This window comes from Jaculus jaculus, chromosome 1, assembly GCF_020740685.1.
Source record: "Jaculus jaculus isolate mJacJac1 chromosome 1, mJacJac1.mat.Y.cur, whole genome shotgun sequence".
Classification (NCBI taxonomy): domain Eukaryota; kingdom Metazoa; phylum Chordata; class Mammalia; order Rodentia; family Dipodidae; genus Jaculus; species Jaculus jaculus.
This window is the reverse complement of record NC_059102.1, coordinates 243,076,978-243,093,568: the sequence shown is the minus strand read 5'-3', so window position 1 is coordinate 243,093,568 and position 16,591 is coordinate 243,076,978. Positions and strand designations below refer to the sequence as shown.

General features: G+C 47.4%; 1 protein-coding gene across 7 annotated transcripts in view; it reads left to right on the top strand.

The window, feature by feature from the left end:
- Ppp1r12b (protein phosphatase 1 regulatory subunit 12B) overlaps nucleotides 1-15,039 on the top strand; it is a 262,444-nt gene extending 247,405 nt beyond the window's left edge. For all 7 annotated transcript variants that reach the window (XM_045142101.1, XM_045142099.1, XM_004670705.2 and 4 more), the window contains one exon: nucleotides 8,392-15,039. In XM_045142101.1, the coding sequence (XP_044998036.1) occupies nucleotides 8,392-8,478 (87 nt within the window). In that variant the 3' untranslated portion in view covers nucleotides 8,479-15,039. The remainder of the gene's footprint in view (nucleotides 1-8,391) is intronic.
- The last annotated feature ends 1,552 nt before the right edge of the window (nucleotides 15,040-16,591 follow it).

Sequence of the window (16,591 nt, the reverse complement as noted above, 5' to 3'; positions counted from 1 at the left end):
CACCCAGATCCTGGATTGGAATAGAATAACATGCCAGTTCTGACAGGTGTGCATGCCAGTGTGAACTAAATTGGGCCTGCACTTTGTCTTGGGATGTGTCCACACACAGCCTGACCCCTTCCCACCACCCTCCATTCAGCATCAGAAGCCTTGCCAGACTCTTCCCTTCCTTTCCCAGCACCTTGCATGGCAGGCACCCAGCAGCCAGGCCCCTTCTAAATTGTTCCTAGATTTCTACTTTGTACTCTCGGGAATCTTGCTAGCTGCCACTGCCCCTGCGCTCTGCCTTGCTCCGTGGCCTGATCTCCTCTTCGCCTCTGTGCCATGCCTTGTTTTCAGGACTGCTTTCTCCAGAGCATTCCACCAAACTGTGTCCTGCCTCTCACCTTCGTGCTGACAGCATTCAGATTCCTCCACTTAGATCTGCCTGTGCTCACATGTTAACTCATGGGTGCAATATGCCTTGGGAATCAAAGACCACTTCATCTAATGACAGTGAGTGTGTTGAAAGCTTTGCTCCAGTATCAACACCAGTGAAGGGTGAGAGCCAGGGACTTTCTGTGCTTTTTAAAATTTGGTCCCTTCCTCTGCCTTTAAATTCTTCCATGTGCTGTGCCATGATCTCCCTCTTCTGTGCCTCCATGGCCAAGATTCTTAAGTGAGCAAAGAGGATGGCTCAGTCTACCCTCCAGTGGCTACACGGAATGTTTGGCTGTCCTGCCTTATTCCAAGGTAGCCATTTTTCCTCTTTGAGCAAAGAGATATTAAGTAGTTTGTGTCTACTTGTTTTTCCTTTTCACTAGTTTTCCCCCCTCTTGCTACTTTTCATTTTCTGGCTAGTTCACTTCCAAAATATTACTCCACTGATTTTCATTTCTGTCCTTTCTCATTGTGTGGGTGTGAGAGACTTTCCTGATCCCTGAACCTTTTTGTCATTATAACCCACAAAGTTGTCTGTCATCATCACCAAAACTCTGTTTGCATAACTAAATCATTTCTCTCTTCCCAAAGAGCTGATAAGTCTCAGTTTCAGTGTCAGCGCCAAGGGTTACTTAAGAAGAACATCTCACATAGTAGGCAAACCTACACTGTGATCTCCTGAGTTCCTCGTGGCATATGAGAAAGTAGGAAGACTGTGGATTGACTGTTCTAGTCATTTGTAAGCAGGCAGTGGAAGCTAGACAATGATCCAGTTAGTCCATTATCACTGCACCTTTTTGATTTCCCCATTTTTGTGTACATTTATAATTTCAAGAGCATGAGTATATTTGTGCACATCTTTAAGTAGCTCCCAGCCTTGATGTGAATGGGACAGAGAGCACAGTTAGCTGTGAGCATAGTGATGAATCTAATTGTATATAGCAGGTTAGAGACAGATTAGCAATTTCTGGATCCTACACAAGCACTCTGCTGTGCCGAGGAGAACTGGGAAAGTTAGTGAAGCTTCCTGCAGAGCAGGCTAGACCACCATCCAGAGAGCTGACACTTATTATTTGGGTGTGTTCCATGTCATCCTTCTACACAGTAAGTGCATACACAGAAAGTGCTCAAATTAAAGACCCCTCTCTTATTTTTTTGCTTAATTTTTTGTTTGTTTTGTTTTTAGTTTTTTGAGGTAGGGTGTCACTCTAGCCCTGGCTGACCTGGAACTCACTATGTGGTCTCAGGGTGGCCTTGAACCCACGGCAATCCTCCTACCTCTGCCTCCTGAGTACTGGGATTAAAGACATGTGCCACCGGGCCTGGCTTATTTTTTGCTTAATTTTTAATTCTTTTCTTCTAAGAGAGTGAGTATGGGCGTGCCAGGGCCTGTTGCCACTGAAAACAAACTCCAGATGTGTGTGCCACTTGTGCAACTGGCTTTATGTGGGTACTGGAGAATTGAACCTGGCCTGCCAGGCTTTGCAAGCAAGCACCTTTAACTGCTTTAACTGCCAACTCCTTAGCTCTTGTTTTACTTTTTTAAATGAAGTCAGAGTAGAATCCAGAAAGAAGACAAATAGGGATAGGGACCGAGTGTGGGAGGAAGATAAGGGGAAAGCCAAAAGGCAGTGGTTTGGATCTAGGAGCCCACCAAACCCTCAGCTCTAGTCTTAGTGACAGGGAGGGAGGCTCCTGAGGCTCTGGCTCAGCCGTGTGAATTTGGTTCAGGAGACACCAAGCCTGATGACAGGCTGTCATTGTCAAAAGCATTCTGCATGCGTTTTCCGAGAAGCTGGTGTTTATGTTCATGTAGCTGACCTTGGGCATACTGAGACCTCTGTCAAGAACCAGAGATACAGCTCTCCCTCCCTCCCCTGGTTCTTCTCTCCATCCTTCCCCTCCCTGTACAAGTTGCTGTCCTCACTATGGCCTTTCTCATTTCCTTTCTTGCATGCAAACTAAAAACAAAAACAAAAAGTCACGTGGTTTCTTTGTCCTACTTTTTCTCCTCTGGTCTGTCTTGTCTCTGTCTTGTCTGTGTCCTCTCCATGTCTCACTCTCTGCAGAACCTCCACCAGCTAAAACAGATTCAAACCTTGAAGCAGATGAACGAACAACTGCAGGCTGAGAACAGGGCCCTGACCCGAGTGGTGGCCAGACTCTCGGAGTCCATCGAGTCCTCGGACACCCAGGAGCTCTAGCTCTTGCCCTTCCTCTCCACCTCACTTCCCTCCTCCACTACTCCAGGCAGGTTTACTCTTCTTGTTGGTCCCGGAAGTCTTTTGCCCATCCCCTCCACCAGCCTCCGTGTGCAGGTACCTGTAAAACTTGGTCATCTGGCTATGGAAGGAGCCAGGAATGAAGCCAAAGAATAGGACATGACAGCCTAGGTCAAGGGAGGCAGTGGGGAGAAGATTTGGGTGAGCAGTGTCTCTGGTAAGGTTGCTACATTGCCTTCTGTTCCCCTAGAAACTGAGTATGGATTTGCTTAACTTGGGTACGCACATGGATGGATGTGGGTTTACCTGTGTATGTACATGCACTTACATTTCTAAGGTAGGGTCATTGTCAGACTGAGAAAGAACTTTCTTAGCATCAACACAAGTGTATCCTGGGGATTGTCCTGAATTCTAAGTTGTGGTTTGACCTGGGGTAACAGAGGGCAAGAGCTCTCAAGCCTGACTGCATGTTAGGCCCAACTGGGAGCTGTTAACATACACCAGGGCCTGGGCCTACCCCAAAAAATTTGAAATGCAACTCAAGCTTCAGTATTTTTTAATGCTATCCTGTTAAGTGTGTATGTATGAGGGTGCACACACACACACACTTGAGCAACCATGGTTGAGAACCACAACCCTTTAAGTAACCAGACAGAATTAAATCCCCATGTGTAACAACATGGCTGGGTAGAGAGGACTAGGCCTAAAGGCCAGAGCTTCCCCAGCCCAGCTTCTGCTGCCAGCAAAAGCACCCTCCATCTCACCATTGGAGCAGAATTAGATAAGCATTCTTGGCCTCCTCCTGCAGTGCCTGGGCTTTCTTCTTCCTCTTTAGGAAGCATTTCTTTCATCCCTGTTGCAAATCTCCTGACCCTAGGGATGTGTCCTTTTCCCGCCCTGAGTGTGTGGGTCTTGAGGCAGAATATAGCCTGTATAAATGACACTCTCAAATAGTGAGGCCCCTCTTAATGGAGCTGGCTTTGCAAAGGAGATGACAGGCAGTGAAACAGAGAGCAGGGATTTATTTTCAACCAAGAACACACTACCTCCCCCCCCAAAAAACAAATTTTTGGCAAACTGGAACCTTCTCCTGGCTGTGGATCTGAAAGACAAGCTCACAAGCAGTTTGTTTTTCTATCCCAAGATAGTGTGATGGGGTCACCACTTCTCTGAAATGAGATTTTAATTTTTAGCAACAATCTAATTAGTCTTGACTAAGGCCTATTCTTTTTTCTGCCTATTTGCTTTTGCCTTCAGGGTCAGTAGCTGGCAACTAAGACCCACTAGAACTGAAGCACCCAAATTACTATAAGGGGTGAGCTAATATCCTGCTCAGACAGGAAGAAAATTGAAAGGGAAGGCCTGGAAGTTAGCAGCCCGTATTAGTTCCAAACTCTGCTTTAAAGTTAGCCTCAAGGACTGAAGATTGGCTCCGTGGGTAAAGCACTTGCCATGTGAGTGTAAAGGCCTGAGTTGGGTCTGCAGACCCTGTGTAAAGCTGTAAACCCCATGGCTGTGACCCCAGTACACCTGAGTCAGAGGGGAGGTAGAGGCAGGAGAAGCCTCAGAAGCTTACAGGGCAGCTGGCCTGGCACGCACAGTGGCAAACAAGAGTCCGTGCCTCAAACACGGGGCACTGACCCCAGGGTTCTTCTCATCTGCACACACCCCCGTCATGCATACACACACATACAAGAGATTGGAAGAAATAGCTTCACGATTTCTGGCAAGGACACTGAGGTATAGCTCTGTGTTGGAGCGTGTGTCTAGTTCGCACAGGACCCTTGATATTTGTGTATACACACTAAGGGAATCCAGAAGATTTGACTTAGGATAAAATAGATGTCCCAGTTATTTTTAGTATCCCAGTTTGTTGCAAGACAGCATAGGGTATGAAGCAAAACTAGATCTCATTCTTTCATTAGTTAATTACCATGATAACAGTTGTCATTTATTACGATCCATGTTTAGTGAGTCCTTGGAACCGTTGTATATATTTAAAAAACAGGTCACAGATTAAGAAACTTGTCCAAGGTCACTCAGAGACTAAGTATTTGAACAAAAATTTAAACAGACTGTGTTAGGTTCCAGAACCTCTGCTCTCCAGCACTGTCCGTGGCTTAAGCCATCTGCATATTTGGCACAGCTTAGCCATTTGTTGAGCATATGGCCTAAATAATGTGGGAAGGATGTGTGGAGCGAGTATAGTGTGCCCCAGCATTGCGGCACACAGGGAAGGACAGCATCCTGCCGTCTCAGCACTTGGCTTCCCCTAAGGTTACCTTCCAGGCAGTGTTTACCTGGCAGAAGATTGTGCCACTACAGAAAAATGCCGTTGCCTGGCAGAACCTGCAGCAGATAGCAAGCTATGGCCCACTGCTACAGCCGTGAGCCATACCAATTATCACAGAAGAACTCATGAGATTATTGTTTCATCAATACATTATTTGGAATTCAAACTTTGATGCTCAGAAATTAAGATTTATTGGAGGCAAGGCCTGCCTTTTGATTTCCGCATGATCATTATGTTTAGGCTGCTGAGCTTCAGCCACAGAATGGAGTCGTAGCTGCAGCAGAGACTTTGTGGCCCGCAGACCCTGACACTGTCTGGCTCTTGACAGCAAAGATTGCTGACTGACCCCTGCCGGAAGGAGAGATTGGATAATGAATCCAAACTGGCAGTGTCATCAAGAGATTTTTCTGTGTCCTCCCTCCCCCATTCAGTAGTCCCCTGGAGACTCTGTCTCATCCCAGCACACAGCCCCGGCCGGCACTAGCAGCAGAGGAGGGAGAGCCTCAGAGAGTCACAGGCAGGGGAGCTCAGGCAAGGCTGTCATGAGGCCTTGCCCTTATGCTCTCTGTGCTTCAAAATCCCAAGTCCCCTTCCTCTCCAGCACCGTCCCCATCCCAGACTGTAAGAAGCAGTATTTGAGAAAACATAGGTTTAGTGTTTTTGTTTGTCCAAGGTATCTTAACATCAAACTGTGGTAGGATGGAAATTTACAAATTAAGTAGCTGGAGTCCAAAGAGTTAAAATGATAGCTTTATTAAACCTCATACTTATATAGTACTTTTACATATGTTCTTGCTTAATCATACTTTAACTTCAAGTTAATATCAGATAACACTGCTCATTTCCCCTCTCTTTAGAGAGCAAAGTTGATGCGTGCTCTGATTGTTACATTCCACTTCTGGTACTTTTGGACACTCCCTTAAGATGTCAGTTGTAGCATGTTACAGCTGTGAAATTGTCCAACATTTTCCCCCCAAAGAATTGAGTTCTTAATGTGGAAAAAATCACCAAAGCTCAACAAGTTATGTTAAAAGACACTTCAGTTCTGACCAGCTGCTGTTCAGCATTAAAATGCAATTCAGGGCTGGAGAGATGGCTTAGCGGTTAAGGTGTTTGTCTGCAAAGCCAAAGGACCCAGGTTCGGTTCCCCAGGACCCACGTTAGCCAGATACACAAGGGAGCGCACGTGTCTGAAGTTCATTCACAGTGGCTGGAGGCCCTGGTGCACCCCATCCCCCCAACCCCCACTCTCTCTCAAATAAATAAAACTGCTTTATAGAGCTTCTTCGCCCTCTTGGGGATAGATTTTCCCAGCCTCACTACACTGTAGCCCTGGGGCCCGGCCTACAGTGTCACAGAGGAGACAAGAAGGTAAAGCACCTGTGGCCACCCTGGGCTGGCTAAAAAGAAAAGAAATCTTCCTGAACTGACTTACTGAGCACAGGGCTACAGGGATAGAGGCATGAAAGAAAGTAGCCAGAGCTTCCTTGATTGAGTTGGAAGGAGGAGAGTCAGGGTCAAAAGTCTGAATCTTTAATATAGTCTGGATTATATTCTTAGCAAAATTTATAGATTATTTTCCTGCTTTCTCATAACCATGGGAAAACTCAGAGTGATTATGGGGGTGCTCGGTATTACAAAGCCCATTGTAGACACCGACACGCTTCACATGCTTCTCCTGTCAGCCTCTCAGAGGCCTGTCTCATGAGGGAATAGGGCAGAATTATTCTTCTTTTAGAAATGCAGAGAAGGCAAGTTGTTGTCCTAAGGTAATACAGGTCATTAATAATAGTGAAGAAACCAGAGTTTATTTCTAAGTTACAACAGTTTTGGTGTTTTGTTTTCCACCCCACCTGTAATGAACTCTCTTGAGTTGGACACAGTGGGCACAGTTTCATCATTACCAGTTAACTAGCAGAGCGCCATGGACGAGCTATGGAAGACCATCCTCATTTGTAGAATTCAGGATGCAGCTGCATCACAGGTCCCTGAGGCTGAGCCTCTTACATTGTAGATGGTATTTTTCCTTGGTTCCCTGATGTTAATTCTTTCTGTATTTGTGCATACACACACACACACACACACACACACACACACTTAAAAGTTTAACTTGTGCTGGGTGTGGTGGCGCACACCTGTAATCCCAGCACTCGGGAGGCAGAGAGGTAGGAGGATCACTGTGAGTTCAAGGACATCCTGAGACTACATAGTAAATTCCAGGTCAGCCTGAGCTAGAGTGAGACCCTACCTTGAAAAACAAAAATGTTTAACTTGCATCTCCCTTGCAAGATTGAGGAAGCAAAGATTGTATTTATTGAGGTACATTTCAGATTCCCTAGTTAATGGAAGAGCCAAGAGCTATAATTAAATAGGCCTCGGGACTCCTCAACCCAATCTACTCGTTTCTGGGAGCATTGCCTGTCATATGGATCCTGTGGGCTTTAAATAGCTGATCAGTGAAAGGGTATCTGCATGACAGACGAGGACAGATTTCTAGACCCTTCACTGTGAAAATACACTTACCTTCTAACCTAAGTCTTGCTACCAGCCAGGCTCCCACATAACTGTGGCTCGTTAAGAGTTTTCAGATGTATAGCATCTGTCAAGTGCCCGGTCACATAATAAGACTTGGATATCCAAGCTGGGGCTTGTTTTTCCTTTGTGCCACAAGTTGAGCAATACTGTATGTCATATTCCAAGATGACAGTATTGCTAGACTGAAACTCCACCGCTCCTTTCCTACATAAACATGTGCTTTCTAGAATTATAACATTCCCTAAGCTATGAATATGGCCTCTTGTTGCCTCTTAATAACTATCAGGGGAAAAATAAATACATGGCTAGTGTTTGTCTTAACCATATCTGTAAGTTCCCTGGGTGTCAATGTTGAAGGCAGATGTGTATAGTATGACCAGTAAGAATGTGAGTGGATTCTAATCACCAAAGGCACCAGAAGAAGAACCCGTAAGTCACCGTGGCACATGGCAAAACAACCAGGTTCTGTACCTCAGCCTGCATCTTGTGGTGTTTTTCTGTGGAGCATGAAGCAGTGTCCTCTTTTAACTCTTACAAGTCACTTCCTCTGTGACTCCTTCCTGAATTCCTTCCCCATGGCCTCACCAGCCTACTTTGGCGCTCTCCCCTACTTTTCTAGGCTAGAGGTGAGTTCAAGGGCAGGGACAATTGCAAATAGCTACTGATGCAACAGAATAGAAAGATAGGCTGTGTGGAAGACGAAGCTGTCTCAGAAGGTGAGGAGCCGTAGTCTCCCCAAATATTTATGTTAACAACCCAGTAAGAAGAATCAAGGGGATCTCGTCCTGAGCAAAGGGTGGTGACAGCTCATCACACACACTGTCTGAAGAGGCTCTGCTCACTGCTGGCCTGGCCTGGTCTGGGAGGGTAGAGGAAGCAGTTGTGCCAAGCTCTAACCCACCTTTCCCTCTGGCACTGCAGGTGTTAACAGAACTGAAGTCCGACAACCAGAGGCTGAAAGATGAAAATGGTGCCCTCATCAGAGTCATCAGCAAACTGTCCAAGTAGACTAGGCTTCTTGTGAAGAGGAGGGACAGCATGGCTGCCCTGCCCCCTTGTCCAGCCATGGCCTTCCATTCAAAAGCACTGAATGTTTTGGAGGAAGGACACTTCTTCCTGACCCTCTGCAGTCACCTCCTCGGCACTGTCCATTTTCTGTGCACTCTCAGTGTCTCATTGCCCTCACACCCACCTCCCAAGTTTTATGGCAGTTTAAACTGAAGCATGATTGTGATCATGTGAGCCGTCTGGAGAAGGCCTTGTGGAGTACACCAAGCTAAGCTGCGGAGCCCCTAGTTTCTGCTGCTTTGTCCACATTGGTTTTGGTCCAAACATGTAAGAGTTTGGCCCACTGCTGTCTGATAGAGTCTTGCGGTCACCACTCCAAGTCCCTGTCTGGAGTGCCAAGAGAAAGGGCAGAATGTGGAAGAAATCACTCGACTGCCTCTAATGCTATGTTTGCTTAGAGTTCAAGGTGACTGTGACTCTGTCAAGGCGCTGTATGTGTCACCTCTCAGGAACTAGTTTTCATTTTTTCTATCAATAACCCAATAACATCCCTGATTAGTCTTCTCCCCACCCCAGAGTTCCTCCCTTTCTGCATCATTCAGATAACCCTGCCCTCACTTGCCCTTTTCCTTTCTCTCCTTCTACTGTCTCTCCCAGCCTCCTTAGCAACGTTGCAAAAGCCGGGACAGAGCTCCTGACCTTGGTTGTCTTTGGCCATTATGGAAAATCATCAGTCTGGTGCTTAGTGCTGTCACCATGACCCTTGTCCTTGAAAAGCTGGACCATGGCACGTTAGCCCATTGCTCATGTCTCCCACTCGTCTCCCTACTGCAAGATGGACTTACTTTCCTAGAAAACCTGGACTAGGCAGAGTGCCGTGCTGAAATCCCAGCACTTGGAAGCTGAGAAAAAATAATCATGAGTTTGAGGCCAGCCTAGGCTATATAGTAAGACCCAACCTGGAGAAAAGTGGGAAAGGAAATGTGAGCCTTGATTACCCCAGTCTGCCTCACCTCCCTTGACCTTGTTTTCCTGTCCACTCTGGCACCTGTTCCTGATGAAGAATGAAGTCATTGCAAGGAGGCCTGAGAGGTGATGGGGCAGATTGTTGAGCTGGACTGGAGAATGGAAGTAGGCTGGAAAGATATGGTGAGAGCATCTGAGGACACTTGGAACATGGTGCTTACACTGTACAGACAGTGGTAGCTTTGTTTCTGGTGGTTAGATTTAGGGGACTGACACTGACCTTTCTAGAAACCAACTGGAGAGGTTGAAAAGGGTGAGGTTTCAGCCCATGATGGGAATCATGGAAGCTTAGAGTGGCAAGGCCCAGTGATTATTTGGCCCAGTTTCTGTAGTGTCACAGGGACCCCTGCTGCCACAGCTTTGACCCGTGTCGCTTACCTGCTCATGGCTATGCATTTATTACCCAAAGATTGGGCAGCTCTAACAATGAGAGTCTTTGCTAACACAAGCCAAAGTCGGCCTACTTCCTGCCAAGACAGCTTTTTCCTTATGTGTGGTTGGTGGTCTCTCCTTTCCTAGTCTCTTCAGTCGCTCCTCAAGTAGCATGCTTTTTATACCTGTCACATCCTGGCTGATACCCTATAGATAAAGACAGCCTTTTAGACTATCATGCCCCAACATAGAGTACTCCATAATTCTAGCACACAATTAAACTGTTAGTTCCCAGTGATAATTTAATAGTAATGGGCACAGTATTTGCTTTCTGTAAGTTTTATCCATTGTCTCCTTTTGCGTGATCAGGTCGTTATTTTGAGGTTGCCAGTGATGGTCAGTGCTGGGTGTGGGTCACTCTCTACAACACGCACTACCTCTGTTAGCTCCTTTCCTGCAAATGGCAATATCATCCTCTGGGGCCCTTGGAAACGTTACATGCTCCTGAACCAGCAGCTGTAGCTCAGAATCCCAGTTACAGAACAGAAGCCATTCTTCGTCCTACAAAGCCCCACTTTTAGCATATTCATGATTCTCTTTTCCAGCTCCACCCATTTTTCTGTAGAAGCTGATCCTTTCGAACCTCTGTATTATCATGGGACACGGGAAACTCAGTTCCTAGAGGATGCTAAGTTAGAATGAGAGTTCGTATCTTCTGCTGTGGCGGCATTTCCTTCTTACTAGGGAAAGGACGCTCAGGTGCTGATTGATTCTCCTGACACACTTTGATGTAGGGGATGTAGGGAGAAATGAGGGTGCTGTGTCATTGTCAGCAACTGAAAATGGGATTATCAGGAAAACATTTTGAACCTCTTCCACTACATAGACCAGGAAAAGGCATTACAGAGAACTCTCTTTCATCTCTCTGTACCTTTTGAAGTGTAGGGCACAGGTTCTCAAAACTCGTTAGACTGGCATTACACCCTGCTGCCCTTGTATGTTAAAGGATGCCGCTTCTTGCCAGGAAGTTCTCCTTATTCACTTGTAAAGACATTTACAAGCTTGGCAATCTCAGGTATACTGGATTTTATGACCAAGAATTCATGAAAGTGTAAGTTCTAGGTAATTTCAGGCATTAATTTTATTAGATAACATTCTGAATTGTGATTTCTTCCAGAGAAGAAAACTCCATCTTATCACAACCATATTGACTCAAGAAGGTGGTGGTTTAGGCCTTCTGATAGCCAGCTGTTCTCTGGGTACTATAAGCCCAGGTGGTCTTTTCCCGGGCTGCTTAGCCATTGCATACCATGGACAGGCCTCCCCAGTGGCCACAGATGCCCATCTTCACCTCCTGGCCTGGTACTTGTGAGCACCCTGGCAGCACAGGTTGCGCAAACCAGCGCAAGCTGCCTGCCAGCTCTGCAGGGCTCAGCTCTGTCACTGAGTAACCAAGCCACACCTTTGGGAGTAGTGGCTGCGCCATTGCAGAGGTTCTCTAGTCAGAGTTGGTCTCTTTATCTTTCAGAGGTGGCTGAGCTACACCTGCAGCTCCTGAATGAGGTGACTTCTAGCCCTGTCAGGTCCCTAAGGTAAGGGTTATGCGTACATCAGGGTGCTGCCACCAAAGACTCTGACCAACACATATATCCTGGGCCTGTTCAGAACACTAAATCTCAGTTTGCACTTCCCTAGACCTCCCTGACTATCCCGCTATGAGATTGTTTCTCTTCTTGACTTTGCTGGTTCTGTGCCTCAAGCCCTTTAAGGAGACTTACATGATGAGTTGTTCTTAGAGGCCACTAGTGGGTTCCACTCAAGAGTTACGGAGGTTAACATCCCACAGAAACCCTGTGTGAACTACGAGCTGTTTCCACCAGGAGGGTCTCCTGAGCCAGAGACGAGAAAGAAAGAATCCTCACAGGCTTGGCTAGGTTAGGCCCATTTGTAGCCCTTCTAGCCACAGTCAACTCTCAGAGAAAGGCCAGTGTTTCTGTCGCGAGTCACTGCACTGAAGGTCCTGACGGCGCGGGGCTGGCATGCATCAGGAGGGGCTGGGTGAGCAGAAACCTGGGGAAGAAGGTACAGGGTAAACGTTGCTGGTTGCTCTCAGGCGGCTCTACCCATTAGCGGAAAGGGGGCACCTAGTTCTACTCAACTGGTGAGCCCCAGGTTCCAGTATGGTTTCCTGCAGGGAACTGCAGGGGCCCTACTGTCCTTCCCTCCTGGGACCACCAGGGCCCCATGACTTGTATACCATTGTCAGAAATATAGCTACAGATGTTGGTTAACATTCTATTTTAAGACAGGCACAGACCTTTGATGTGGGTTCCTGTGACCCAATAAGGTGGCTTTCAGGGCGGAATAAGGTGCATTCATGAATAAGGCCCTGAGAGTCCAAGACCAACTCTTCTGTTTAATTATGTGACCTTGGGCAAGACGATCTGAAATGACCCTGTTGACTTAAGTTTCTGTGATTATTCTTAGGAATATCAGAACATTTCTTACACTCAGAATTTCTGCTTCAAAATTCCTTCTAACTTCAGTATTCAAGACCAAAAAGTCTTGTATTCATCTAGATTCACTGTTTAATCAGCTTGTCAAGGTTGACTTCTCATCCTTGTTAGAGAGTGAGTTTAATATTGAGGGTAATTGAATAGTGTTGCGATTGTTCTCCCTCAAATGGTCTGGTAAAGGTATTAAAACCTGCAGAGGTGGAGTTTGGAGCTCAGGGAGGATAGAAAGTGGCTTGTTGAGGGCAGCCCTTGGCCCTTGGACAAATTGATTGAATAGGAACGAGAGCTGCTGCTTCATAGGTTTCTCAACCACCTCTCTCCAGCTGTCTCGAACGTGATACGTGATCTGCTCTGGCTTTCAACACCCAAACAGGAGACTAATTACATTTCTGCTTAGCACCAGCTGTTTCTTAATCTTGAACGCTACCTTGAAAAGCAAGAGACTTTTCCTCAGTGAAAAAACCTCAATCTTTAGTTCAATTGAGCTCTCCTCTAGGTGCTAAGCTCTCAGATTCTGGTGCTGTTCAAAGTGGTCTTTCATTGGAAGCAGATCCATAGAGGAGACTATGAAAGCAGTGTTTCCAGGCACCATAGTCACATTGTACAAAAGAGCGCCCAGCTCTCCTGGATTCCTGTAGGCCCAAGTTGGAGTGTGGGTAAAGGGCCAACACCCAGAAATAGACAGCTTAGGTGCTGTGCTGGGCAAAAGGCAGAGGCAGTGGCCTTGAAGGTAGAGCAGGATGGAGGCTGTGAGCCCTGGGAGTGACTCTCCCTGTGGACTTCATCCCTCTGCCCCAGTGGAGCAGAGATTTTATCAGCTACCCTAATGGGTATCGACACTGCTCACAAGCAGTCGGCCCTGTCAGGTATAGCTATTGATTCTGTTCTCTGTTCTGATTAGATTGGAAAAATAGATCAACTCCATTATAGCTCAGGAACTGTCATTGTCACAGCTGTAAGGAATGAGGTGGTTTCTGAGGGCTGAGGTAAAACAAGAGGGCTCTTGACTGGCAGCTACATGCTGAAAGAAGTTGCACCCATGTCTTCTTGAGAACTGTGGCTGGGGGTTAGAATTTGGGCCGAGGTGTGCCTTGAAACCCAGCGCTAGAAGTAGGTGGAGGAGGGGCAGCTCAAGCCCATGGCACTGACGCAGGTTCTGGCCTTGACTAAGAAGGCTTGGCAAGGTGAGGACTCTTCTATTCTGAATACCTGCACAGGCTTTCCAGCCTGGACATTTCAGAATAAGGCCTGGCATTTTCTTAATTAGAAATGAGAGCTCTGAAACCAGTTTACCCAGCTGTAGTATTCACTTCGTTTGTATCTTTTGCTCTTCCATCTCCCTTCCAATTTCCCAAAGGACTTTATCTCTGAGCCCTTCCTCACTCATCCTTTGGACATGAATGCACCAGAGTGATATTTGGTTATTTCTCCTCTAAATTCTTCCCTAATGAGATTTTACTTGGGTGGCCTCTTAAGGTGACATCAGGATGCTCTTATGTCTTTCCAAAGTAAGCATAGCCTTCCTTTTTCCTTCACCTCCCTCCACGTTCTTTTATGTCTTGCTTCCAAATTTGGACATGATGGTGCTTGAGAAAAGAAGTTTTCCACTAACCAGTCAAGATTCCAGGAGGATTTTCTGATGCCAACACCCCACCGCCACCACCACCGCCACCAGCCCCTTTTCCACTTTCAAGGCTTCCTGGCTATGCTAATGGCCCCTCAGAGACAAGTTTTGACTTGCAAGACTGGATGATTCATCCATAACCTGGCTGAGGAGGCTGTGGGTAGCCATGTCTGACTCATTCCAGCTTTGACCTGAGAGGTGTGACTGGTTCCAGCTTAAGACAGTGTTGCTGTACCAGGTGACACCTGCCTGGTAGGAAAGAGGATCCAGGACTGGCACACTGACCGGGAGCCTCATGAAGAGCCTCTGACTTGCTCCTGAAACCAGAACTGAGGGTCAGACTACAGATTTGGACAAGGGCAAGGACGGCTTGACTCTGTGCAAGCGTATGTCTCCTTGATATGTGCTCCCGCCCTCCCTGATAGGGAGGAGCTGGGTAAAGAACATTTGGAGGTAAAGGCACTAGGAGGCTTGTGCAGGGATAGAAGAGGGTTCTGGAAGGGTGTGCCCCTCCTCCTCTAGCCAGTGTTCCTTGAGCCCTTGGAAGGTATTGTCTCCCTTGCCTTCCTCTGCTAGGAGAAGATGTGGCTGTTCTCAGTTGAGCATCTCAGAGCCTGCCCTTGGCTGTATGGTTTTCCTCCCTTCATGCTTCCTCCTCCCCAACCTGTCCCATTTTAATAGCGTTTTGTGTTTTTCCACCCTGCTCACCTTACTTCCACCACACTCAGTGCACCAGATGTACCTGTCAGCTGCGTGTTAGGGGCTAGCTTCAGTCATGGTAAGTACACCTGCAGGAGGGCCCCGAGGGGGAGCCAGGCTCTCTGTGAGCTGAATGTATTTTTATGCAATTTTGAGTGGCCTTTCAACCCTGACATGGATGATTTTGTTTTACTGATTGTTATATAGTATTAAGTATTCTGTGTTTGAAAGTTTGGGAATAGTAATATTCACATCTATATGATGCCTGTAAACACAACAGTATTTATAAATGAGTAAATAAAACTGTGTTTTAACTTTGTGCAATGGGATTGGTAAAATCTCATATTTATCAACACCCACGGGCCTTATCTAGAAGCCCCACATTTTCCACTGACTCAGAGGTCTATGTCATGGACAACCAGTTTGTAGCATCTCGTAAGGACAGGTTTCCTGGATGGGCCAGGCCAAGGAAAAGCCTAGATTGAGGGTTCTGGACAGCTACAAGAAACCCAGGTTCCCAGTGACGACGAGGCAGAAGGCAAGGGCACACAACACGTGCTGAGTCCACTTCAGCGCCTACTAACACCGCCCTAACTAGGAAAGTTAGGGTCCGATAGCTGGTTTCAAGGGGCCCGTGAGGGCTGCCGGCAACACCCTCATCTGCTGACAGAGCAGGGTTTTCCTTAGGTCGTGTTTGATTCTGCAGATCCAAAACTATGCCCTAGTTCCAAACCACATATACAACTGAATTGGGGGTGGAGGTTAAATCTAAACTCCAGGCAGAGCCCGGCCCAGGGAGGAGCTCGCTGCGCAGGCCCCCTGGCAGGGTTTGTGGGTGGGTGGCCAGGCCTGGGGTCTGCTCTCTCCACGCAGCCAGCACATCGCTGGCACTGTTCAGCCTTGTGTTCTGCCAAGCGGAAATCCCCGGCCACTGACTCAAAGGGAGGTCAGGGAGCGAAGATTCTTCTCCCCTGCTGTCATCCAGCTGTTTTGTAGCTCAAGCAGCAGCAGAACAAACATATATGATGTCACGGTTGAAGAGTTCAGACCTGTCCTGGGGCCTACAAACAGAGGAAAAGAAGTTCCTTCCACCACGAACATCATTTCTGCCTCCACTGCTGGCTGCCTGGAGTCTGAAGAGACAGTGCCACCTAGTGGTTATGGGGCGCATAGCCCTCCCCGGGGAAGGATAATGTGCCTATCTCCCTGCCCAGAGCAAGGAGCCCTCATTCTCACCAGGTTCTGTGCGTGCACCATGGTCACCCAGCCCCCCGCCCTCCCCCCCCCCCGGAACTAAAGCAGCAAGATGGCAGATAAACTGGAGGATCCAGGGTCTTGCCCCCACCCCATCTTGGATGTGGACCTGTCAGGAAGCACATGTCTAACCCATGGTGGTCTTAGACGTCTATGTGCTCATTGAAGTGGCACGCTGTCCTGTCTTTGCAGGGATGAGAACCTAAAAGGCAGGTTAACCCTTTCCTGATCTTGGCCATTCTGTCCCTACTTCTGCCCGAAGCAGTCAGAAGCCTGAACACTGGTTCCTCCTGTCTGCCTTGTAAATCAAGACATACAGCTTCTTTGCAATGGGAGATTCCAGACTATAGTCTCACTTTGTGACCATCCATACCCTAGGGTTGGTCTCTCTTCTGTGAGGCTCAGATAATGGCTAGTCCTAAACCCAGGTCTTCTGGAGAAATTTCAAGAATGTGGGCTAGTCCCTAGCCTCTCAAGAGGATGGTTCCCAGCACAAGGCCTCAGGCACTGACATGTCTTCTGTCATGAGGCTCTGTGTACCCACCACCCTCCAGAGTGCCCAGACCCAGAAGAAAACAGGCTGGGGGCACCCCTAAAGACCTGCTGGTCCAGAGGCTGGAGC